General features: G+C 38.2%; 1 protein-coding gene across 1 annotated transcript; it reads left to right on the top strand.

Annotated features, from left to right (window-relative positions):
- Window positions 1-2,173: 2,173 nt before the first annotated feature.
- On the top strand, window positions 2,174-2,991 carry LOC127073342 (monothiol glutaredoxin-S2). The gene has a single exon (XM_051014494.1). The coding sequence runs from the start codon at window positions 2,235-2,237 to the stop codon at window positions 2,541-2,543; it is 309 nt and encodes a 102-aa protein (XP_050870451.1). The 5' UTR covers window positions 2,174-2,234; the 3' UTR covers window positions 2,544-2,991.
- The last annotated feature ends 24,728 nt before the right edge of the window (window positions 2,992-27,719 follow it).

Genomic DNA, 27,719 nt, shown 5'->3' with positions numbered 1-27,719 from the left:
TGAAACTTTGCATATAAGAGGGATTAAGGTCCACTAAAGGATCGTGTGTGGGCCTAAGAGTGGTTGGAATACTTGTTGCCATTGGCAATGAAACCACTACTCCTGGCATCGACGATGCACTTGTCACTCCTGAATCTTAACACTAGAACTCTTATTTATAATGCTACGAACTAACGGTCTTCTAATGTTACAATGCCTTTCAATCTGACACGTCACCTTTGCATGCCCGGTTAGCCTTCGATTGATACCCATGTGTCCTTGGTGTTTTGGATAAGACCACAAGACAATTACTTCAGTTTAAAATTTAAATCTGACATTCCATTAAATCCCAGACCAGACTTCTCAGTGTCAAATGTTTTTTTTTCTAAAGTCTTTAGTCGAAAGACATCTTAACTTTGCCTTGTGTATGTAAAAATTTCAGCTGATTTTTCAGTCGAATTTCTCTCTTTTAAAATTTCTTGGTTAACCATATTAGTATATGGATAATTTTTAAAGTATGAATTATTTTGTGATTTATTATAAAAACATAAATTTGAAAATTTGAGTTATAGTTGGATTTGTGATAAGAGATGTATTTCTAAAGTTCGAGTTGTTTAGTTGATTTGTGACTCAAGCAGAATATTATTGTTGATTGTGATCAATTTGTATATAATTAAAAAATTGAAATTTGTATGCAGCAGTTGATGTCATTTTAGGTTTGATTAATGGTTGACATTTTAATAAATATCTTCAATGAAATCATTGTTGGCATTTTGAATAAATATCTAAATTAAAAAACTTAAAACACCACAATATTTAGGAGGAGTCATATTTTCAAATGAAAGAACGAATGGACTTGTCCAATTATATATATATATATATATATATATATATATAATATATATATATATATATATATATATATATATATATATATATATATATATATATATATATATATATATATATATATTACATTTTAAATCGATCAAATTTTGGGGAACCCTCAATATACAGTGTACATTTTAAAGCCTTTTTAGGCTGGGTATTGATAAAAAGATAGTCATCGCAAAAATGCAGCGCCACGAGAAACTTGACAAACACAATATATATGTAAACGTGAGATTCTCCTAGTTGTTGACATGAACATAAACATCATCATTTGTTCCCCAAATATTCCTCTAGCCAGTGGTTACTATGCCACAATTTAAAACAATAAAGAAATAAAAGTAAAGAACAATATATTAGCTTTTAAATTTAGATAGAATTTTCTATAGATATCAGGACAGTAAAGCCAAGCACAATGCATATATGCATTATCTCGACAATTCCTAGAATATATTAATAATTTTCAGTATTGTTTCTTAAGAATTTCTTTTACTATTATGAATCTTAAAAAAAATAGATAAAAAATTTAAATTGATAAATAAATAATAGAAATACATGTCTAATAGTTTTTTTAATTAAAATTCCTGTTGCACACACATCTCTAATCTTATTTCCTTTTCTAGAATTGGATGCGAATCCTACTTGGGAAAGATAGAGGTCCCAATGGAATAAATCCAATTTTTCTTTTTCTTCCAACGCAACATATGCTCAAAGATAGATACATCATATAAAAAATTCAGTGTTTGGAAAAATAAAAAGCTATTCCTAAATAAATAAAAATATAGTTTAATACTGTATTAAAATAGGTTCCAAGGCTTTCCGTTATATTCTATTTTTTCTACTGCTTAATTAATATAACTACATTATTATTATTATTATTATTATTATTATTATTATTATTATTATTATTATTATTATTATTATTATTATTATTATTATTATTATTATTATTATTATTATTATTATTATTATTATTATTATTATTATTATTATTATTATTATTATTATTCCCCCAATGGAAGTTGTCGTATATATGCAATGCAAATATGCAAAAAAACCAAAACGTAAGTTAACTAACAAGTTGTCGTACCAAGGAATTGTAATGATTTGTTTTCAGTATGCATGCAATCAACGCATGAATAAAGAATCGCTTTTCGTACGTAAAAAAGCAAACTTAGTTGATCAATCACTTTCAAAGATTTTGAAAACTTACCCAAATATAAGATTCTTCACTTTTCTCCGTTTTATTTCCCTCCAAGGCTTAATTTATTCCCTTCAAAACCCTATATAAAGGACGCCAAATTTAGCTTATCTCAACAACACACTTCATATCAACACATTCCTCACATATCAAAACTTGTATCACAATGGAGAGAGTGACAAAGATGGTTTCAGAGAGACCAGTGGTGATATTCAGCAAGAGTTCTTGTTGCATGAGTCATACCATAAAGACGCTTTTTTGTGACTTTGGTGTGAATGCAGCTATTTATGAACTTGATGAGATACAAAGAGGGAGAGAGATTGAACAAGCACTATTAAGACTCGGTTGTTCTCCATCTGTTCCAACTGTTTATATTGGTGGCGAGCTTGTTGGTGGAGCTAATCAAGTCATGAGTCTTCATCTTAATCGCACATTGATTCCAATGCTTAAAAAAGCTGGAGCTCTTTGGGTTTAGTCTTATGAGGCACAAACAGTCACTGAATAAATTAATTACCTGTTTTGGTTATGTGGTAATTATGAGTTTATATATAAAGAGAAAGGCATAGGGGGGTCTAAGTATATCGTATAGCCTTTTTTGGGGGTTGAATGCAATGTTTTGAATGCATGTAATGTTATCTTTTTTATAAGTATTATAACAAATTATATATGGATGAATTGCAGCATACAATGCATGTTTTAAAAGTTAGAATTTCAAGTTAAAGGTAAGACACTCTAATGTGTCTAACCTGCAGAGCTGACAAAAGAGAAAAGAAAAAAAACTAGTTTAAGATGTTTGAAAGAGTAAATACATGTTAAAAAATAGAGGGAGTAACCCTTATTTTTAGTAATGAAGTGAATAAAACATTCATAACGTTGTATTCACAGTATTTTCCAGTTGCAAAGTGAATCAGAAGTTTTCCACAGTTTGTGGGCAGAGAGAAACTCTATAGAATTTTATTACTCTTCTCCTTCATCGTTCTTTACTTTATTTCTCAATTGTTCTTCTCTTTTCATTGCTATTGTGTGGTTAATAACAATCTTATTCATTAAGATTGATTGAAATTCTCCATAGTTTTTGCGGGATTTCTAACATCTGGTATCAAGAGCTCCGATTTAATTGATTCGTGGGAAGAAAATCACTATAGCAACGAATCATCCAAACGGGTATTTTCCAGCAAATCTTCCGATTCTCAAGAACAACAATTATGAGAATTGGTGCAAGTAGATAAATATTATGTTCTGTTATCAAGATCTTTGGGATCTTGTGAAGGAAGGAGTAACAACGCTTGCAGAAAACGTGACAGATCAAGAAAAGACTGCACATAAAGAATTGAAGAAGAAAGATTATAAAGCCCTCTTTATAATCCATCAATGTGTTGATACAGATAACTTTGAAAAGGTTAGTGATGCAGAGTCAGCGAAAGAAGCATGAGAAATTCTGGAGAAATCATTTGGAGGCGCAAAGAAGATGAAAGATGTGAGGTTACAAACTCACAAAAGGACGTATGAATTACTTCAAATGGAAGACAATGAAAGCATAACCGATTTCTTCACCAAGGTTACGAGACCAGTGAATCAAATCAAGGTATGTGGAGAAGTGTTGACATCAAGATCTATTGTTGGAAAGATCTTGAGGTCATTGGCTCCAAAGTTCAACCACATGGTAGTAGCCATAGAAGAGTCGAAAGATTTGTCAAAACTGACAAAGGAATAACTTTAAGGGACACTTGAATCTCATGAACAAAGAATGGCTGAAAGAGCTGCAGGAAAGTCAAAGAGCGATATGGCTTTGCAGACTCAATCAATAAAAGAAAGAAAAGGCAAAGGAAGTAGGAATGACAACAAAGGCAAAGTAGGTTACAACAATTCGACTGGTCAAAATCAAAAACAAGGAAACTGGTCGAATCAGAGAAAACCCTGGAACCAAGACAACCAAAGAGGTGGTGTTGCAGGTAGGGGAAGAGGTGGTGGTCAAAATCCAGACAAGAATCACATTCAGTTTTACAATTGTCAAAGGTATGTGTAGCGGTAAATTCATGACCATCAAGCTATGGATAAGCTTAACGTCAATAAAACCAGAGTCTCCCCCGCACTTTTATTGTTTCCAAAGAAAAAGGGAAAAGTACGAACAAAACCCAAAGATAATAAGTTTTCAAATCAAAACTAATAAAATGCCAGAGATTACAAGTAAGGGGGTTGGTTACACAGAGGGAAGGTATTAGCACCCAAAGTGTCCTAGGTACTCCTAGGGAGACCTTTCTTGTGTGCAAGTGATTTGGTCAAAATGATGTTTGATAAAATATAGAGTGGAGGGATGAGAAAATAATTCATTTATTATATTTTTGTGTTTGACAAGACCTTCGGTCTTGTGCCTACGTACCAACATAAAAATGAGGGATCAAAACCTAGTAGTTCATGGTAAAAATTTCTAAGAATTTGGTGAATTGATTTTAACAAAAGTTTAATAAGAAGGCACAAAAGGCCAAAGTTTTGCATGGGGTTGTTAGTTCTTTTTTATCTTTTTGAAATTAAAGTCAATATTGTTAAGTTCATTTATAAGTTTGACTAAGAAAAGGTTTTAAAATTCATTGGCATAAGGCCAAAGTTTCTAATCATTAAAACATATATAAGTTTGAAATCACAAGCAAAGAAGGTTTTTGAAAAGAGGGAGAAATTTTGAAATTAAATAAATGGGAGGAGATGAATGGACTACCCTATACAAAAATTAAAAGTTAATGGTTGAAAAGATCTGACCAATGGGATTCAATCCAACAGACAAAAATGTCATATAGAAACCCATTTTTTTTGGACTTTAGCAGGCAACAAACATAAGCAATATCCAAACAATTATATGAAGGTCATGGCATCAAATAAAGACAGCCAAAATATCCAAGCAAGCAATCCAATAGGTAGCAGTATTCAACTTCTTCCAATGCATCAGATGAAATATTCCTTGATCAACTCAGAACAATCATCAAACATCAACAATAATAACAATATAACAAGTAAGCACAAAGACAGAGTAGCAAATGAGTCCAAGGCATCCAAGGTCTTGTATCAGATGAAGGCACAAGTAGAGGTGGCTCAGTCTCAAATGTTGGCATTGGTCAAGTCCTTTAGCACAAGGAATGTTGCCTAATTCTAAGTCTAAAAGCTTAGATCAAGTCCAACAGTCCACCAAGATATTTTTTAGGATTTTTATTGTTATTAGGTATTTTAAGGTCCTAAGACCACAAAAAAAAACAAAGACAAACACATAATATATACAATCACAAGATATGGCTCAAGTGAGCAAAGTGAAAAAAATACTGAAACATAAACAAGTTGCATGAAATGTAAATGGCAATGAATGATAAATATACTGAAATTTAAATTGCATAAAGTAAATGACTTGAAATTAAAGCAATTTTAATTAAGAAGTTAGTCAATGGTTAGTCAAATGTTAGTGAAGAGTCTTGATTTTGTTAAGTCATTCTTTGGAGAACACTCAACCAATCATTCACAAGTATGGATCCTTGAACCAAGACATCATCCACGAGAAGGGCTCTAACTAGGATAATTCAACAAGTATGCCACTAGCTCTCATGAGAGGAAAAAAGGTCAAGTCTCCACACAATGCCATGAAGAATAGGATACTTACAATCTCACTTACTAGAATGCTATGCCTTTTTGATCAAATTTAGCTCTATGTTAAACAATGGTAATTGGACTTATGTAGAAGTCACAACTATCTAAGGTCGGGGAATAAAAATATAGGTGTTAATGCATGTTAGAGATTTGGTACAAAGAACCAAACTCCTAAAACATACCACATACTAAAAAAAGATGGGAAGGACCTATCTCAGTTAGACTTGTGTTGATTCATCTGACACAAGGTCATTGATGAACCATTGGTCAAATGAAGGATTGGGAAAGAATAAGGATGAAGATGAAGAGGGAAGGGGAAATAGAAACACAAATTGATCATGAGAGGAATTTTAACTGATCAATACCATCTATTCATTTTGGGAGATGAAATATACATTTCATCAATCCCCTAAATCCAATGGTTTTGATCGAACAAAAGTCAAATCAACCATGACCGAGGCCCAAACAGAAAGTCAATAATCACAAGACCATAAAAATGGCTCAACATAATTTTCAAGAAATTATTCAATTAAAAATCAACTTAAAAATGAATTAAAATACATTTTATTTTAGTCAAAACCTCAAATCCCTTCAAAACACCAAATAAATGGCCAAGGGATTTATCCTAGGTCAAACAAGGTCAAAGGACCTTAGACAAAAAATTTCATGATATTTGGAAAGTTAGAAGTATTTTTAAACAATTAAAATAATGCACAAGAACATTTAATTCATGAAAAATATGAGAGTTAATCCAAAAAATAATTTTAATTCAAAATATGTAAGAGAAAAATATTTAAAGATTTTTGGTGAAAGTCCCATATTTTTTTGGATTAAAAATGAAATTAGTATGAATTAAACAAAATAAAGGGATTAAATGAAAATTCAGAAATTAAAATAAAATTCAAAAAAGTAAGGGCCATCAAATCTTCCTTATTAATTGAGGTGGCAGATCTGATGGCCAAACACGCGCTTCTATTATGTCCTGCAGTCAACGCGTGTACACGCGTGGTAATCAGGAAGGAGGGTCAGGATTAAAACGTGGATATGAGATCAGATGGTCTGAGATGTTCCAGCGCATCACCGGAGCCCTAGCTCCGGTTATCTTCTCCAGTGGACTTCACCAGATTGGTCAACCATCAACCACCACCAAAATAAAAAGTAAGGACATCATTTTAAAGGAAAAATGCTCATGAGCTCGAATTTGTCCTCAATTTGTCCTCAATTTGTTCCAATTCCAAGTATATTGAAAGATACATGGATTTGAAATTTGAGGAGCATGAACTGAGTTGCTTCGATTTGGCCTCAAAGCAACTGAATCTTGTTGCCTACATTGATAGGACTTCAGACAACCAATAATCAATCAAAATAGTTGAGAAATGAGGGAGAATTGAAGAAGAGAAGTTTGAGAAAATTCACCTTCGGGTAGCTTCAATTTGACGTGATCTTGATCTGAATTCACTTGGTTCCTCCTCCTCTTGCTTGCAGTGATCAATTGAGATGAAAAAGGCAATGGATCCTTGGAGTTTGAATCTCAAAATAGAAGGTGATATTCAAAATCGATTTGAAAGAAATCCTCAAGGTATTCTATGAAGTAGGGTTCATAAATGATCTGGAAAGGCTTGGGTAATGTGTGTGTACCGATCTTGAGGCAATTCAATGATATATAAGCCATGGAATTCAGTTTTGCACCCTTTGATTTTTTTTGCCAAAAGTAGTAACATTGGTGCATGGATGCATATGCATTGATTTAGGCCCAAACCATGATGTAATCCCACTCTAATTCATGCATAATGGATACTGAAATCATCGCATGTAAGCATGCAAAGAGAAATGATCTCTTGAATTCAAAACTTGCCAAAACAAACCCAACAAAGGAACCATGCACCAGTCCCTCAATTCTTGTCCAAATGAAGTGATCTTGGATTTTTTGGAAAGGTGACATCAAGGGGAACAACTTTGATTTTGTATACTTTTTCATTTGGAGCTTGGATCATGATGAATTTTAAGGTGAAAGTTGGAGAAATCAAACATAGTTGAAAATTTTCTAAGTACAAAGTCAAATGACCACTTCTTCCACCTTGAATTACTTTTTCTATGAGCTTCAAATGGAATAGGTTCCTTCATCAAAGTTGTAACTCTTTAATTCCTCTTCAATTTAATCACAAATTTTACATCATGTGGATTTAAAATGAGGGGTTTATTAATTTTAGAAGTTGAGGAAAATTGCTTGTTCTATGGTAATGGCCCAAAATGACCTATAATGTTTCTTCTTGGCACATGCCCTTGCAAGTAGAATTTGACATTTCACAAAAAATCAAAGTTAGAGAAGACATCTTGAAATTGATCATAAAACTTGGATGGACTTCATATCCTAAAAATTGAGCAAGTTATGGTCCTTGGAAGTTGACCCCCTAACTAAGGCATAAACAAAATGACCTATAATCTTTCACCATAAAATATGACTTTCCAAGAAAAACTAGCTCTTGATACCAACATGAAAGTTGTTTGGAATGTCATAAGGAGTAATGTTTCTCTTGGAATCATTTTCATATGACACAAATTGTAGGAGATAGGGTCTAGAGAACTCTAGTTTTGAATAGTTTACTTTCTCTGGTCAACTTCTTTGAACCAACTTGAAAACTTGAAGTTCTCTTGATATTTGGGACCCATGGAGGATAATATATACATAATATGTTAAATGAAGTATACATTTATATCTTTTACCAATTGGTGAAGAAACTTGCTGAGGAAGTCACACAAGATACCCAGATGAATTAGGGCTTCCAAGGCAAACAAACTTCAAACTCTTGATGAACTCTTGATCAAATTAACAAATTAGGAACATGGGGATTCATATATGATGTTTAGAATCAAAGTGGATCGTTGTTGGATGGATCTATTTGCTTTGAGGGTCTCAAACCCTAGTTGTGAGCTTGGTAGGGCATAGGTGGATGAATACACTAGCTACAAAAGAAACAAAGATAAATGTAGACATATTTTTGGTATTTTGGTTAGTAAATAAAGAAAAACCAAGTATGATACAATCAAATGTGCTTGGGGATCTCTCCCAATATAAATCCAATGAATGAGGGGTAAAGAGGATGCCAAGGGGACATTGCAAATGGTGAGATACCATGAGGGATCTTAGGGTAAAAATTGGGGTCTTATAGCTGCCCCTATTTAAGGACATTCTAGATGAGGATGTGAATGTTAAAATCTTCGTATCAACTCAACAGAATGGACTTAAATAATAACATCTAGAAACAAATATTGGTCCCTAAGAGACCTCATGATGCATATGATATGAATGTAAAAATAATATTTATGGGGAATATATTGCCACAAAGGAAAAGAATCTGAAGAGACCGAAAGTCCACAGGAGCACAAATGCATTATGTAAGGAAAACTCACTAAGGGATAAAAAGCTATGCGTATGCCAGATTACGACTTAAAAACTGCTGGAGACACGATGGGATTTCCATAAATCAATGGATAGACTCGGAATGGAGAGAAAGGAAAGATGCATATATTGGGATAACACCAATACATCACCAAAAACATCTATTGGGGGAATGCGTAAATCAGAGCAAAGCTGAAATACTCGAATGCAACAGGGGATTGGCTTACTTCACTAGGGAAATACGCACTCAAACTCAATTGGGGAAGAAAAACTTCAACACCGAAGTAAAAGAGATGTATTATCTACTACCGGTTAATGGGTAAGAAGATTAATACACCCAGACAAAGGGACATCCGTTACCGATTAGGGTAAACATATCAAGGATGACTCACTGAGGAGAATGAGGCACATTCATTATCGGTTACTGGGTAAGAATGACCTACTGGAAAAAATGTCAAATAGGATTTACAACTACTTGTTACTGGGAAGAAGACCAAAGAGAGTATCCGTCACTGGTTAAAGTTAACATATCAAGGATAAACTCGCAAGGAAGAATATCCGTCACCGGTTAAGATGAATATATCAAGGATAGACTGTCGGGGAAAATAAGGTTTACAACTATCTGTGGGGATAGAAGACAAACCAAGAGAAAATCCGTCACTGGTTAAAGTGAACATATCAAGGATAGACTCTGAGGGGAGAATAGGATTTATATCTACCAATAACTGGGCAGAATACCGCAAACAAGAATTACAACTACCGGTTCCTGAGTAGAAGACCGAAGAAAGAGACTATATGTCACTAGTTAAAGTGAACATATCAAGGATGAACTCTTCTGGGGAAAATAGGAATTACAACTACCTTTTTACTAGGTAGAATACCAAACAGGAAGAATATCCGTCATCGGTTAAGATGAACATATTAAGGATAGACTTTCGGGGAAACGAAAAACGAATTCGTTAGAGGAACGAATCAAAGAAGCAAATTACCTTTTACCATTTATTGGGTAAATTAACACATGTAAAGTACTCAACACCAAGAAGAATACTACCAGTTACTGGGCAATAAACTCTCGGGGGACCAAAAGATCCATCTAGGTAAGAACTAGAAAGAAACGATCAAACAAGATTCTACCCAATAAAGATATAACTCAAGGGGAGTGGCTTCATCCAGATGATTAACTGGGGAGGAAACTGAAATAATCATCATCCACGAGGAAGTAATTCAGTGGGGAAAGATGGAAAGATAAGCTTTCTCTGCTTAAGGGGCTGACACTCTACAATTGAAGGAGGACATACACAACAAATCTGCATGAGGAGATAATATCACCAAGGCAGAGGATCATAAGAAAAATCAAATGTGATAAAAATGCATAATGAGATATCTGATGATGCGTTTTATGCATGAATATGCATGATTTATGACTATATCACACAAAGGATACAAATACTGAGGATTTTGAATCATCACTACAAAACAATCGTCTAATCTCAACAAGATGGAAACACCAAGTAGAGAATCTGCTAGGAGTGAAAATAAGTCATCTAGCTCGGAATAAATCAACTCTGGTTGGGGAAGGACAAAGGCAACATGTCTCTAACCAACACTGAGGATAGAGAAGGATCTGCTGAGGGTCCAAATAAATCAATGATGCGGGGAATTTTAAGTCAACACCATATCAAATGGGAGACAACCTTGCAGGGGACATAATCAATACTTCTCAGAACTATGCACTATCGCGGATGAGGGAACTTCCATCAGAAGACGAACTCCGCCGTGGATACAATAGGTAAAGCTCTGAATGAAGAACCAGGCACACTGCTGGGGGATGCTGTGACCTATTGGAACAAATCAAAGACCATCAAATTCCTCAATAATCATCAGATTCTTCTTAGAAATCGCGAAATAAACCAATTCCAAGGTAGAGATAATCGGACCTGACTCGTATAGGGAAGCAACTGCCATGGTTATACAACACAAATGCAAATGGGGATCTGGAAACCAAGTAAAGGTTCCGAGATAACCAGGGCTCAATCAAGTCTCAATTAGGGAACACAAATTGTGAACACCTCAGATGGGGAAGATGGACTGCAAAGGGGACCAATCACCAACTCAAACGGGGACAATAGGTTGCTTGGGGAGCAACTTATCAACCATGCTGGGGATGAATGACGAACTGTTGGGGAGGAGGAAGTTACCAAACCAACTGCATGGGAAAGACAACAATGCTTCACACTTCAAGACTTACTTGTTCTTAGATTGTTGTTGACATTCCTTGCTGGAATTGATTATTCTTAAAGTGAATGTTTTTATTGTTTTAAGAAAAATAGTTATTCATTGGTTTATTTATTTCAAAATTATCATCATAAAAGTTCAATTTTAAAACAGAAACAAATAAGAATAGAAATAATTGGATAAAAGCTCAACTTTATTTAATAGAATGGTAGTCCGCAAATGGCAGGACTCCATGGATCTTTACAAAGTTTGAAAATGGTAATTTACATGGAAAATGGATACATTAGTTACAATGATCACTACTCTCCCTACCGACTTCAAAATCCACTATGTTTGCCTTTGGTTGAGAATGATGAATCAAAACCAAATGATTATTCAAAACTGCTTCCACGATTAGGACCAACCGAATGCAGTTAGTTGCCATAATCCCTAATTTTTGCCTAGATTGCCCCAATGTGGGGTACTCAATCTATTAGGATAATTTTTTCTATTTTATGTCTCTAACTTTTTCCTGGATCGCCCTTTCGGGTTTTCAATCCACCGAGAGCTCATTTTTGCCTAAGCCGCCCTTTCGGGTTTTCAACTTAGCGAGTTGTTCTTTTCTTTTTTTAGGCGAAGTATTTCTTGATTGCATCGACATTCATAGGACGAGTGAACTCTTCACTATCCATAGTTGTAAGAATCAAAGCACCGCCTGAGAAGGCTCTCTTAACAACATATGGGCCTTCATAATTAGGAGTCCATTTGCCCATAGCATCAGGTTTGAAAGATAGAATCTTCTTGATCACGAGGTCACCTTCTCTAAACACACGAGGCTTGACCTTCTTATCAAAAGCTTTCTTCATTCTCTGCTGATACAACTGACCATGAAACATGACAATCAATCTCTTCTCTTCAATCAAATTCAGCTGGTCATATCCGGTCTGACACCATTCAGCTTTAGTCAACTTGGCTTCCATCAAAACACGCAGTGATGGGATCTCAACCTCCACGGGGAGCATAACTTCCATGCCATAAACAAGAGAGAAGGGGGTTGTGTAACACCCCGATAAAATATGATAATTATTTAATTTAAGTTTAATAGTATATTATGATGATAATATGAATGAGAGGGTATTATTTTTCAAAATAAAAGATAAACCATTCATATATATTATTATTAGTATATATATATTAATTTAATTAAATAATTGGAATATTATTGGATTATTATTATTGGAATAATAAAGTTGGAATTGGAACGATTTTTGGAATCAGTAAAGAGTCCCATTTAGTAAAAAGGTTTTTACACGTGAAAACAGAGAAGCGACTAAAAAGTGGAAAAAGGGCAAAAAGGAAGAGCAAGAGAAAAAGGGTTGAAGAAGGGAAAAGCTTGAAGTTAAAGGATTTGCCGGATTAACTCAGGTAAGGGGGGAAATCCTTATTATTATGGGTTAGTATGATTGGGTCAATGGGTAGGAACATGTTTTAGGTTGAAATCCTTAATTGGCTTGAATTGGAATTATTAGGTTTTGATAAATACCCTTGAATTGTGATGAATAAATTACGTTAAAACTGTGAATGAATCTATATTTGGATGAGTCGTAATTTTCTGGACGTGTAGCTTTTTACGGAATCGAAATCGGAGGTCCGGAAGTCCTCCAACGGTGAAAAATGCGGGTAATTCTGCATTTTGTTCGTTGTTAGCGCAGGAACAGCTTTCTGTCTTGCGTTAACTGGTTAACCCAGGGCGTTAACCGGTTAACACTGTTATGATAATTAAAAAAATTAATTTCTGTCTTGCGTTAACAGGTTAACCCAGGGCGTTAACCGGTTAACACTGTTGAAATACTGTTAGAATTGCATTCTGTCTTGCGTTAACAGGTTAACCCAGGGCGTTAACCGGTTAACACTGTTGAAATACTGTAAAATTTGTATTCTATCTTGCGTTAACAGGTTAACCAATTGCGTTAACAGGTTAACACTGTTTGAAAAGTGAAAAATTGATATTTAAATATTGTGTATGTTTTGGAATGGAATTATGTGTACATATTGTATGGGCTTGGCTAGGAAATGTGCCATACGCGTATGGGCATGAGGCATACGTGTATGGGCAGAAGTTTGATTTTCTGAGCTGTTGTTGTGCAGTTTTGGTCGTTTCAGCTGAGTGATGTAATTTAGCTGATGTATGATATAGTAGGGATCATTTCCCGTTGTTTTGAGCAGTATAGGTATTAGTAGAGTGTGCTAATACTGTGATTTATTATTTGGCATGACATGATATGATTCTGTGATAAATATGCTGATGATGTATGATTGTATGCATAATGTTGTGAATATATCTATTATGTATGCAATTGTGGATGGACTGTTTATGGCTTAGAGTGTGAGCATATGTCCATTGTGGATTGTTGTTGATGTTTGCATGCTAGGTGATTTAGCGTGCATAGCCTTTATGGTGGTAGCTAATTCCCATGGTGAGGAATTAGTGAGGGAGTCACTAGGTCTCAAATGAGTGGGACTAGTGAGCTTGGTAGCCGTATCTGGGTTTGATCGGTGAGGTTGAACTATGTGTTCACGAATAGTCGGTACCACATGCATGGAGTCTCATTTCATAATGTATGTATGTCGTATAATATGAATGGATGTATTCCAATATTATACGTGTGTTTTGTGTTTGTGTTGAGTATGATTATGAGTTGATGTTGCCGTTGCTGAATGTGTGATATGATTAGGGTGATGAATGTGTTAATTTACTTAGCATTACATGATATTTTATAATGCTTATTATATCGATTGAGGAACTCACCCTTACAACTATGTTTCAGGTAACGAGCAGTGATTGAGTAGAAGCTAGTGCTTGGAGTCTAGTGTGGTTCCTTAGTGGGTCATGCTCTGGTATATGTAACATCGGGACGGGATGTTTTACTTTGTTTTCATTTTTGGTTGTTGAACAATTTTACATGAAATGTGTTACATGGTTTGCATGTTGTTAGATTTCTATCCGCTGCAAATTGTGCAATGTTTTATTTTGATTAATAAATGAGCATGACAAGTTATTTTGGTGAATGGTGTGAAGTGTCAAGTGTGACACCCTGAAATTGCATATCTACTCTGATTCATATTTTGTTGTTTTAATTAATTATTGGGGTATTTTAGAAGGGTGTTACATTAGTGGTATCAGAGCATAGTCGGTCGAGTTGAGTCGTAATTATTCTGTTTCCCTGTATGTGATAGGTGTTGTGTAACCCTATCAGTACTTATTGTTTTAGCTTGTTGGGTTTTCAGAATAGAGATGGCTGGAAGAGGTAGAGACGATGCTGCGATTGTTGAGGCTCTGGGTATGCTAGTTGGAGTACTTGGAGGGAATCCGAATGTTGTGGGATTGGGAGCTGCTCGTCAACTGAGTGAGTTCCAGATGAACAATCCTCCAATGTTCAAGGGAGCATACGATCCAGATGGTGCTCAGAAGTGGTTGAAGGAGATCGAGAGGATCTTCCGAGTGACTGAGTGTGCCGATAACCAGAAGGTCAGGTTCGGTACGCATATGCTGTCAGAGGAAGCAGATGATTGGTGGGTTGCTGCCCGCACTGAGTTGGAAGCTGCTGGGAGTGCTGAGATCACTTGGGCGGTGTTCAGAGAGAGATTCCTGAGGAAGTACTTTCCAGAGGATGTCAGAGGAAAGAAAGAGATAGAGTTCTTAGAATTGAAGCAGGGCAACCGGTCTGTTACTGAGTATGCTGCTAAGTTCACAAAGCTGTTGAAGTATTACACTCCCTATGATGAGGCTACTGGGGAATTTTCAAAATGTGTGAAGTTTGAGAACGGGTTACGTCCCGAGATCAAGCAGGCTATTGGGTATCAGCGGATTAGAGTGTTTTCTGACTTGGTTGACTGTTGCAGGATTTTTGAACAGGATACCAAGGCCAGAGCGGAGAGCTATCAGCAGAGGGTTGATAGGAAAGGCAAGAATCAGAATGATCGTGGGAAGCCGTATGCAGCTGGCAAAGGTTTCCAGAGACAGAGTGGGATGAAGAGACCTAGTGGGGGAGACTCCAGTGCCCCTGCTAAGTGTTACAGATGTGGTCAGGCTGGACATCGTATCCATGAGTGGACCAATACTGAGAAGAAGTGTTTCAAGTGTGGCAAAGGTGGTCACTTGGCTGCAGAGTGCCGGTTGAAGACTATGACTTGTTTCAACTGTGGAGAGGTGGGTCATATCAGTCCACAGTGTCCTAAGCCGAAGAAAGAGAACCAGTCGGGAGGCAAGGTCTTTGCTTTATCGGGTTCTGAGACTTCTGCAGATGATCGTTTGATCTGAGGTACGTGTTATATTAATGGCTTTCCTCTTGTAGCTATTATTGACACAGGTGCGACTCATTCCTTTATATCTTTGGATTGTGCTGTGAAACTTAAATTAGAGATATCTGAGATGCATGGGAGTATGGTGATTGATACTCCTGCGAAGGGTTCAGTGACTACTACTTCAGTTTGTTTAAATTGCCCTTTGAGTATATTTGGTAGAGACTTTGGGATGGACCTCGTGTGTCTTCCACTAGTGCAGATTGATGTTATCCTGGGTATGAACTGGTTGGTGTTTAACCGAGTTTATATCAACTGTTTTGATAAGACTGTGATCTTTCCTGAGATTGAGGAAGGAAAGAGTTTGTTTCTATCAGCAAGGCAGGTGAATGAGGCAGTAGCAGATGGGGCAGAGTTGTTTATGCTGTTAGCGACTTTGGAGGCTAAAGATAAACTGGTGATTTGCGATCTAGCCATGGTGTGTGATTTTCCTGATGTGTTTCCTGAAGAAGTGAATGAATTACCGCCAGAGCGTGAAGTTGAGTTCTCGATTGATTTGGTACCTGGTACTAGGCCGATATCGATGGCTCCGTACCGTATGTCTGCTGTTGAGTTAACTGAATTGAAGAGTCAGCTGGAAGATCTGTTGGATAAGAAATTTATTCGTCCGAGTGTGTCACCGTGGGGCGCACCAGTGTTATTGGTTAAGAAGAAAGAAGGTACTATGTGTAGCACCTCAAATTTGCACCTATCATTGTACATACATTTTCATATTAGGTCATAGCATATCATGATCCATTGCATAGCATTGCATTGTCCTCAGTTGCCTCAAGAGCAAGCAAGCAAGAATTAGGTCAAACTGATCAGGAGATCAGTCAACCAATCAAGCAAAGCTGTTTCTCAAGGAATCAAAGCCCTAGGGTTTGTCCATCAAGTTCACATGACTTGGAGGTCTATTTGAAGTGTTCAAGTCAAGGGTTGGATGTTCAGAATTCATCAGTCAGTGCATAGCCAGACAAAAACCCTAGAAAGTCAACAGTCAATCAAAGCAGTGGATGGTGGCCATTCTTGTGGAATTTGGGCACCATGATCAATAATCAAGAGTTCACACAACTTGGGTCATCATTTGAAGTCAAGGTCTCAAGGATTTAGGGTTTGGAATTCATCAGAAGTGCACAGTCAGTCCAAAACCCTAGAAAAGTCAAAGTTGGTCAACTGTGGTTGATTCTTTGGTTTTGATGGATGGAAATGGTTTGAGAGAGCTTATTCATGTCCTAATAGGCCTCATGTGTCATGGCAATCAACATCAGGGAAGAATTTGAAGCCAATCAGAAAATTTCCCAAAATAGAAACTGGACCTGTAATTTCAACTGCCAAAAATGGAAACTTCTTGATCCTCAACTTGCATCATGATACAAGCTTCAAATGAATTTTTTCCCAACATGAAAGTTGAAGATCTTGTTCTCCCATTTTCAAAAAGTCCAAGAACTCTCAAATCCCATGTGTGGTTGTCAAGATATGATCAATTCATTTTCACAAAATCTTGAACTTCAAAAGGCCATATCTCTCAAACCATAAGGCCAAATTTGGTGGGGTTTTTTCCTACAAACCACATTTTTCATCCTCTTTCCAAAAATATAAATTTCACCCTCCAAAACCTTGCCAATCAAAATGGCATTTTTTGACCTTTTCCATTAAAAATCAAAGTTTGACCAAACTTTGACTTTTTGATTCATTGACTTTTTACACAATTGGCCAATTGGGATTCACTTTATATGGTATTTGAAATTTGCTCCAAGCCCTAAATCATGTTCATGCTATCACCATGCTACCAATTTTGGCCAAAGTTGCATAACTTGAAATATTGGCAAATGGAATCATAAGTAAAGCAAGATGTAGCATTTCATTGTGCAGACCAAAAACAGCAAATTGGATAGTCATTTTGCAGCTGGCCAAGGCCCAACTCGGGCAGAACTTTGCACCTCCTTTCCACTTATGTACAAATTAGTAAAATGGCAATTGGTGATTTTTGAACTAAGCTAGCTTAACACTCGATTAACCATTGCTAAACAGACATATAAAAACATTTTTTCTGCACTTTCTAAACCTAGAATCATAGCTGCAGACCACAGAAAACCTCATTCTCATCTTCTTGCATTTTGGCTCGAGCACCCTTTTCTACTAAAACTCCCAAAACACCACGAGTTTTCTGGCTTGTATCATGATTTGGACATCATCTTGAGCTCTCCACAGCCATCAATTGCCAACTGGAACTCCTTTTTGAGCACTGCTTCTTCAAGCTACCTCCAATGGTGAATCAAGTTTTGAAGGAAAACAAGAGTTGCTGAGCTAACATACTTCAAGGATCTATCATTGTAGAGCATAAAGAAGATCTGTTTCAAAGCAAATCATCCAAACCAACACTGTTCTTCGATTTTCTTCATAACCGAGTAAAATCTCAACTATCTTTTTTCTCTTATCCATGTTATGCCATGTGTAGTACTTGTATTTCTGAGAATTGCTTGCTTGGAATCGTGTATTTTGCTTGCCTATGCTGAAAGATCTTTGACTTCAAAGTTTCATGCTCATGATGATTGTTGCTCGATTCATGCTATCTAGACTGTTATAATGAAAATGATTGATGGAATATGTATGTATGCTGTTAGATAAGCACAATGGTGTAAGCAATTTTTGTTTATGAGCATGCTGAAAATTTCGATCTGCTGGAAGTGATGAAGATACCTCTGCTGTTCATGAACTCTACATGTTTTTTTTCCAGAAATTTGAATTTTGTGTTTTGGTTGTTATTGAATGATGTTGTTCGAATACCAGTGCCATGCTATTGTGTGTTTCTGCTCGATATTTGTTTTATGATGATGAACATTGTTGATGAATACATGATGCCTTGCTGTTGTTTGAACATAACCCTGCCCAGAATTTCCTTTGACTGTGATGGTTTTATCGTTGGTTAATGTTGCATGATGATGGTATTCATGTGCCATAATTGATTGTTGATGCTGGGTTTGTAGTTGTTCACGATTATTGTTTGAAAATGTTTGATCCATGCTGCCTTGCTACCAAACCCTAAACTGCACATGAGCCCAGAATTAGTGTACACGATTGGCTGTTGTTGTTGATTGTTCAGGCATGAGCACTGTTCCATTGGTTGTAACCAATGAGAACATTTCAATTGTAGTCCCTGTACGCACCGTTTCAATTAGTAAAAGGGATAATTACATAAATGCCATGCGCTGACTTCCTTGTTGACCCCATACCATGCTATCTTGTTCATGCTTCATCCAATTTATTCCTCAACTTGCCAAATTCATTTTTAATTCATTTCAACTCCAAAAATTCTGATTTTTTTTGCATCATGTCCATGAGAGTGTCTAGTATTTGATTGTGATTTTTAATTAATTTTCCATTGGCTGGATTTTAATTGATAATTATTTTCTTGACATGTATGCATAATTGATACACTTTGCCATTCCTTTTGTGAAATACTCATGTTGTATCCAATGAGCCTGAATTTTTTTGTGGTGAAACTAGACACTTTGACCTTTGTTTCCATATAGAGTTTATGCATTTCCCATTTGTGGTTTGTGAGTTACAAATTTTTGAAGTTATGTGTTACATTTGGGGCTATATGAATGATATGCATTTTCACAATTTTTGTTCACATGCTTCCTTACATCCAAATGACCCCAAATTTTGCATGAATCATCTATCACATGTCTAGTTTGTGTATGAATTTTATTGGAATTAATCATGCTGTTTTCCATTTGATTGTGAATTTTCTTCCATGCTTAGTCATTTGTTGACTTTTTGTGCTACACATTGCCAAATCTTTTGTGAAATTCTCATAACATATTGTATGACCATGAAATTTCATATGTGATAACTAGACATCTCAAGCTTTGCATTGATGTTAATCTCATTCATTTCTCTTCTGTTTTCAATTTGATATGATTTTTTGAAGTTGACCCATGCTTGTTGACTTTCATTGTGCTTACTTGAAATTGTGTTGACTTCATGATTTTAATTGACTGCCTTCCTCTCATCCAAATGCCATGAAATTTTACATGTCTACCATGTTAGATGTTAGGATTGAGTGTGATTTATTTGATGATTTTTGAAAATGTTTGGGTTGACTTTTGATGCAAGTCATTCTGTTGACTTTTTTGTGCTTTCATTTGCCTTACTTTGATTTCAAATGTTCATGAAATGATCATAATACATGATTTGAATGTGGGCCCAATTGTGATAGCTTCTCAAATGTTTGACTTTGGTTTTGGTTGACTTTTCCTTGCTGTGTTGACTTTTTCTTTCATCCTTGACCCTAGGCTAGTCCTAGTGGTCTTTTGTGCTTACTATTGAGTTCCTGTTTCAGGTTAAGCACCATTGCCATTGAGATCATACAAATGTGATTGGATTTGTTCACATATGAACTAACTTTTGTTTTGTAGATGGTTTGACTCATGTGTTTGAGTCTTGCTTTGCACAATTGACCTCCTGTGGTTGACTGTTTATTCATTCCTTTTGCTTTGAACTGTTGACTTGTTTACTAATAAGTTTGACTTTTTCAGGTACACTTTAGTTGCTTTAGTTGCTTGCTTTGCTTTTTAGCAATTGCTTTGAGGTATAATTACTCTCTCTTCATGTAGTCTGGAGACCCGGTCTGTTATTTGACCGGGCAAACTGTCTGAAGTCCTCCTTAAGAGGCAATGCCTGTGTTTGTTTAAAATTGTCCCAAGCAGGAGAAGTCCTCATTTGAGGCAATTGGTGGAAGGTAGGGATAAGTAGCCTATCCCCCACTATTCAGTGTGTCCTCTCCTTGCTCCCATTACATGGTTGAAGCATCGAGATAAAAACCCAAGATCTAATCGAGTCAATAATGGGGAAAGAGTTCCATCTTTCTGAACTCCCCCACTTTCTATTATTTGATGCTCTCCCTGATTAGGGATAGAAGCAATGAGGCACACCCCTCATCTCCTATTCATCTGCTTCACCTTAGCCTCTCAATGGCAAGGTTAAGAGCAACACTTACCCTATTCCAGTTGGCCCTAGTGCCTAACCCTTTGCTTGAGCCTCTTGTATGCATATAGAGTGTGCTTCTTGTGATTGTGATTGCCTGTTTGCTTTGCCTCTTTAGGTTTAGCTTAGACTTGCCCTTGTGCAAGGTAGGTTGTGCTTGACTTGCTTCCTGTGCAAGTCAAGTCTGTGTGGCTTACTCCCTGTGTGAGCCACGCTTAGAGTTGTTTGGCCGAACTACGGCAACTCTGATTCTCATGTTCAGATGAGATACGTAGGCACGAGACGCGATGTCTTACCGAGTTTGACTAACCACTAACATCTGATTTCTTTTCTCTCACCCCTGTTGTGATTGAGATATCCCCTTTCTCTTGCCCTTGTTGCAATCGAGACCTTGTTTCTCCTGTGTCTGCTTAGGATAGGTTGGCCCTTGTGCCATTTAGCTAGAAACCTTAACTTAGGGTTGACCTTTGCATGACAACATCTAGGCTCGAGTCGTAGTCTCCCTAGAGTTGTGTCTCCCTCTGTTATCTGGTTAGGCTAGATCCTTGTCCCTGCGTAGGGGAACTACATCGCCCTGATCTTCACACCAGATGAAGTATGTAGGCAGGAGATTGAGCTGATCTCTCCGGGCGCCTTTTCTTTCTTTTGTGTGTGTTGTCTGACCTTTGCTAGGCTCGAGTCCGTGTACTCCTTAGCATTTGCTGTCTGTTTGTTTGTGTGTGTTTGACAGTTATAGGCTGAGTCCCCGACTCCCTATCTATCTGTTGTGTTGTTTAGGTTCGGATGCTGACATAAGTCCAGTGATTGGCAGTCGGGCTCCACGTTTGCCTGTGTCTTGTTTGTTTGTGTGCGTGTCAGCCGAGCTACGAATGCTCTGATTCTTCTCTCGTCCGAGAAGATACGTATGCATAGGATGCGATATCCTAGCGAGCATGTGTCGTCTCCCCAGTCCGAACTACTTCGACTCTGATGTCTATGCCTGATAGACTAAGTAGGCCCAGGATGCGACATCCTGCCGAGTCAGTTTCAGTCAGTCTCTCGCTTTCTTTCAGCCAGTGTGTGTGTGAGTTTTGAGCAGTGTTTAGCAACCAATATTCTTTCCTTTTGTGCGTGGATCCCGTAGAGTACTACGGATGCGTAGGGTGCCTAACACCTTCCCTTCGCATAACCGACTCCCGAACCCATTCTCTTTGGTCGCGAGACCATGTTCTTTCCTAGGTTTACTTCGAGCGTTTCCTTTCCCTCTTTTGGGATAAATAACGCACGGTGGCGGCTCTGTTGTTTCTTTCTTTTCCCGCCGGTTTTTCGCGTAATGCGACAGCTGGCGACTCCGCTGGGGACATAGAGAAGTTGACCTATGCTGGTCCATCTTCCCTGAGCGAGTCTCTCCTAGCGCTCTCTAGGATTAGGGTTTGGTTGCTTTATTGCTGTTTGTATTTTATTGCATTCATTGTATATATGTACATTTATTGTTCGCCTTGATTGTGTGCATTGATTGTTTGCATTTATTCATTATTCATTCTGCCTGGCTGGTTGTCTGTTTTCCTTTGTGAGATGAGTTCTATACCCGAACTCGAGTGCACTCTAGGATAGGAGAATGGCATAGTCTTGTTGACTGGTGTGGAGTATTCCTTAGCCAGTTGACTTGCGAGTCCATTCACTTGGTGGAGGTCATGTTGAACTAATAATGTCACACAAGTTATTTGTGGTTAGGCATTATTCTTTCAATCATGTGCCGCAGAAGCCAAGGACCTTAGTCTACCAAACCCATCTTGGCCTATTTTTAGGACCGTAGTGCGGAGGTCGTTCAGATGTCAGTTCTGATACGACTGTTACGCGATACTACACTCATAAGAGTTTCTCTTGAGAATATTCTTGGAATACGAGTATTCGTTCCTCCGATAATATTCGAGAGATGGAACGATGATTATGGGAACCTCTGATAGAACATGTCTGGCAGGTCTAAACCCTAGTACACTCCCTTTGGGTGGTTCTTAACCGAGACTCCATGCTCGTGACTCTCAACAAACCCATGATTCGTGGTTGAGTCGTTCAAACATTGTTAATATCAATGGATCCCGGATCAGGTGTAAAACCTAAGTCCATCAAAGCGGCTGGTTGATATTAAGAATGTCTGAACCGGTTCATGTACCGTTAATATCAATGGAACTTGGGTGTCGATAAGGTGAAAACCTAAATCCACCAAAATGGATGATTGATATTAGGGATACATAGAGCTTTCCCACGACCTTTGCTTGGCGTGCTTTGCTTGCTCCTTGAGTGTGTTTGTCGCATTCATGCATTCATGCATTCATCTGCATCCATATCATCAAAAAAAAAGAAATTTTCAAGGAACTCAAAGGAGTTTATTTGCGAGAAATTTCAAAACATGAAAAAACCGGGTAAAAATTTTTCACCTGATATATCTGATGGGATATTCTCATATATGATCAAAATGCTTAAATATTTCAAAGTTTGCAAATAAAACCCTCGGGTTCCTTTGATATAAAAACAAGCATATGCATAAACACTTCATGCATCATTTGCATAACAGGTGTTCTCGTGCTGTCTTCTCACCTTCATTCCTGTGTCCAGACAGGATAACCGATCAAAGACCACACCGGTATTCAACCAGGCTCAATCAACAGAGAGGTATGGATCAGGTTCAGACAGAGCTGGCCGAGATGAGGGCAAACATGGCCCAATTCATGAACATGATGCAAGGGGTCGTTCAGGGGCAAGAGGAGCTGCGTGCCTTAGCCCAGAGACAGGAAGTTGTGATTCCAACATCCAACCGTGCTTCGCCTGTTGCTGCACCCGCTCATGAGACTATCAATGTTGCTGCTCCCACTAACGACTACGCCGTCGGGGAAGAGTTGAGAGGAATAAGAATCAATGGATAGCCTCTTGCTGCAGAGGTCAATGTCAGAGCTACCCGGATTCCAGTTCGTCGTCCTGCTTCACCTATTGACAAACAAGAGGACACGTTTACTCTCCTTAGTGAGGACTACGACGTTGTGAAAACTGAAGAGAGGGATAGAAAAGTGGATGCTCTTGCTGAGAAAATCCGAGCCATGGAATGCCAGAATTCCCTTGGGTTTGATGTGACCGACATGGGTCTGGTAGAAGGGTTGAAGATCCCATACAAATTCAAAGCACCTTCTTTCGACAAGTACAACGGTACCTCCTGTCCTCGCACCCATGTGCAAGCTTACTTCAGGAAGATCTCTGCCTACACTGACGATGAGAAAATGTGGATGTACTTTTTCCAAGATAGTCTATCTGGGGCATCTTTGGACTGGTACATGGATCTGAAGCGAGAATCAGTCAGAAGTTGGAAAGATTTGGGTGAGGCCTTCCTAAGGCAATACAAGCACAACATGGACATGGCGCCAAGCCGAACTCAGTTACAGAGCTTGTATCAGAAAGACAAGGAGAGTTTCAAAGAGTATGCTCAGAGATGGCGTGAGCTAGCCGCCAGAGTGCAACCTCCTATGTTGGAAAGAGAGCTGACTGACATGTTCATTGGAACCCTGCAAGGTGTGTTCATGGACCGCTTGGGAAGTTGCCCGTTCAGTAGCTTTTCAGATGTTGTTGTCTGTGGAGAAAGAACTGAGAGCCTTATCAAAGCAGGAAGGATACAAGATCCTGGCTCTTCAAACTCGTCCAATTCTAAAAAGCCATCCTCTGGGGCACCCAGAAGGGGAGAGGGTGAGACAAATGTTGTGCACCGTCGAAGGAGTGCAAATAGAGGACCATATCGGCAAGTTGCTGCTGTGACTATTCCATCAACTCAAACTCAACAGCAACAGAGAAGACCAACTCAACAGTATCAGACTCCACAACGTCATCCTCAGCAGCAGGCCTATCAGCCTCCCATTGACAATCAAGCTGGTACAAGTAATGAGAGGAAGAAGATCATTTTTGATCCGATCCCCATGTCCTACGCCGAACTGTATCCCACTCTGATAGAGCGGAACTTGATCACTCCTAGAGACCCGCCGCCCATACCCGTCAACCCTCGGTGGTGGTATAGGCCTGAGCAGCAATGTGTGTATCACTCGGGTGCTCCTGGTCATGATGTGGATAGTTGCTTCCAGCTGAAGATGAAGGTTCAAGACCTTGTGAGGTCAGGTATTCTGATCTTGGAGGACTTAGGTCCCAATGCTAATCAAGTTTGAAGATAACAAGTCCTGGGCTGGCGCCGACTTTTTCTTCAGAAGGGTTATTTAGAAAAGCAGAAGTTGCTAATGCAAGAAATACTGACAGTTGTCATCCCCGATGGGATCTATCACAATTGGGTCACTGTGGGCTTTCCTACAGTTGTTCATAAGTCTTTGTAACAATCACTTTGTTTAAAAACCCTTCTCCCATGCCAAAAGGAGAAGTGATGACATTGTTGGCAACATTTTGTGCAATGATATTTTCATTCAAATAATTCATGTTAAAACATTTGTTTTTCATTTGTTTCCCCTTTTTGCTTTTTTGCATGAAATTGGTGATCACAAAAAACCTTAAAAAACAAGAATAAAAGCAATCTTTTCATCTGCATAACGATTGTCTTGTTTGATTTTCCAAGTGCTTTTCATATCAAAATCATTATGCAGGTTGTTTCTTAAACCCATTGAACATAGTGATCGGACGTCATCTCCCAATTTTGAATTCCCTGTATTCGAAGCGGAAGAAGATGATGTTGAAGGGATTCCTGACAAGATTTCCCGACTTCTTGAGCAAGAAAAGAAGATCACACTCAGCTGCATCTCGAGAATCAGCAGAACAGCCAACTGGGGCGTTATCAAAAAAAAAAAAAAAAAAAAAAAAGAGGAAAAGAAAGAGAAAAAAGAGAAAAAGAAAGAGGAGGGTGCAAAATCGAAAGAAATCAAAAGCAAAATCAAAAGAAAGAAAAATCAAAAGAAAAACAGAAGAAGATAGCACCCTCAAAGTCCCAAGCTGGCTGATGCTGAATTCGATCGAAAGGAAGAGATCAACTGCCATGTGTCATGGTCAGTCATATCAGCAGAGGGTCAGAAAGCATTTGACAAGAAGGTCAAGCCTCGTGTGTTCCGAGGGACCTTATGCTCAAGAAAGTCTTGCCTTTCGTGCCCAAGTCCAGGGGCAAGTGAACCCCTAAGCTATGAAAGTCCATGTGTTGTCAAGAGAGCCTCTTCAGGCAATGCTTTGACACTTACAACAATGGATGGAGAAGTTCACTCGTCCTGTGAATTCCCGATGCAGTCAAGAAATACTTCGCCTAAAACACAAAACAAAAAAAAAGCAAAACAGCTCGCTAAGTCGAACACCCCAAAGGGCGGCTTAGGCAAAAAAGGAGCGTCTCGGTGGATTGAAAACCCGAAAGGGCGATCCAGGCAAAAGTTAGAGACATTGAAAAAAAAAAGAGATTACATCCCGCTAGATTGATCACCTCACACTGGGGCAATCTAGGCAAAAATTAGGGATTTGGCAAGTAACTGCATCTTGACAAGACTGTGCTGTACATCTGTCATCCGTCAGGGATTCTCGACTCGTCGTCGACTGAAGCTTTGAATACATCGAAAATTCAGAATGGTAGAGGAAAGGTCATTATGTTCAATGTATCCCTCTCCAATATATATCACCGATTTCAAACTTGTACAGATCTATGGAGTCTCGCCCTTTGCAGACTACCATTCCATCACATCAATTTGAGCTTTTATCTCATTATTTGCACTCTTATTTGTTTTCAACTCAACAAATGTTTTGCATGTTTTTAATTGATAAAGTATCATTGTTTTCAAAATAAACAAAAATTTTCAAAATTGTTCTTAAACAAAGTGAACATTCACAATGATGGAAGAATACTTAGGAGACCCACAGTGCTCTCCCGGGGGTGGTATGATTACCAACAGGTAAGACAATTGTTCGTATCTCGAGCATGACTGTATCTTTGTCCTGCAGAACCTCGTATGGTCTCTCCTCAGTGAAGTTGCCCGACGCAGTGTTGTTTGAAGTTGTTCATCTTCATGGTCCCGGCAGTACAGATTCTTCCTCCAAGTCCCTGTTAGCTCTATTGTGGGGCATCCCCAGTAGAATGCTGTCTGAGCCTTATCGTGGGGCATCCCCAGCAAGTTTGCTGTTTCGGACATTATTGTGGGGCAGTTCCCCAAGCAGAGCGTTTACTGAAGACTTCAAATTTCGCCTCTCCAGCAGAGCAGTCTTCTCCTCTCCACCAGCATGGGTGCTCTTCCTTGAAGATTCAGTATTTGGAGGATCGACATCCCAGTACTATGTCATGCCCTCAGATAGATCCCCGAGCGGAGTTGTTGGCATGATGAGCTTTCTCAATGCCTATCTATCTTCATCAGAGATCTGACTGCTTCTTGGTATCTCTGAGCTTCAGCACAAGTTGTTGTGGCGCGTCCGCCTGTATGTTGAACTCTTTTCTCCGGTTGTGACTGACGATCCCTCCGGAAGCCTCTGGTGGCCTTCCTCCCCTGCAGGATGATGATTGTTCCCTATTGTCCCAGTCTCTAGTGGATTTTCTTGGCTCTCTGGTGATTTTGGTTTTCTCTCCGGGCGATTGATTCCCGGACCTGCATGTTGAGCATGTCTTTTTGTCAGCATTCATCATACATTTTAGGTAGAATGCATACATGCATAATCATAACATTTGGATACCCATGTTGCAGCTGTTGCCGGGTATTTGTTGATTGTTACCTCCTGCTATTCGATAATACAAATCTCTCCAGTAGATTTTCCTCAAACAGATATGGGTATGTCTGATCTCTCCATGTAGAGTCTACCCCTTAAGCAGAAAGTGTCTACCATTTCCTTCTGCACTCCCCACTGAGATACATCCTCGTGGATGACGGTTGCTTCCGTTCCCTCCCTACACGGGATGGGTTGTCCCTATTGAGTTCTTTCCTCATTAGGATGAGTCTTGTTTCAGTCTGCCTTTTTGGATCAATCCTAAAATTGGCTTCCTGTTGGCTGTCTCCTGTACTTCCCTGGGGCATAAATGAATAGTCGCTCACTAACCGGCACTCATTCATCTTATCCTCAGCGGAATTTGTTGGCTTCTACCTACGAACCGGTAGC

This window comes from Lathyrus oleraceus, chromosome 4, assembly GCF_024323335.1.
Source record: "Lathyrus oleraceus cultivar Zhongwan6 chromosome 4, CAAS_Psat_ZW6_1.0, whole genome shotgun sequence".
In the NCBI taxonomy this organism is placed as follows: Eukaryota; Viridiplantae; Streptophyta; class Magnoliopsida; order Fabales; family Fabaceae; genus Lathyrus; species Lathyrus oleraceus.
Note: the sequence above shows the minus strand (reverse complement) of the source record. Positions and strands in the feature narration are given on the sequence as shown.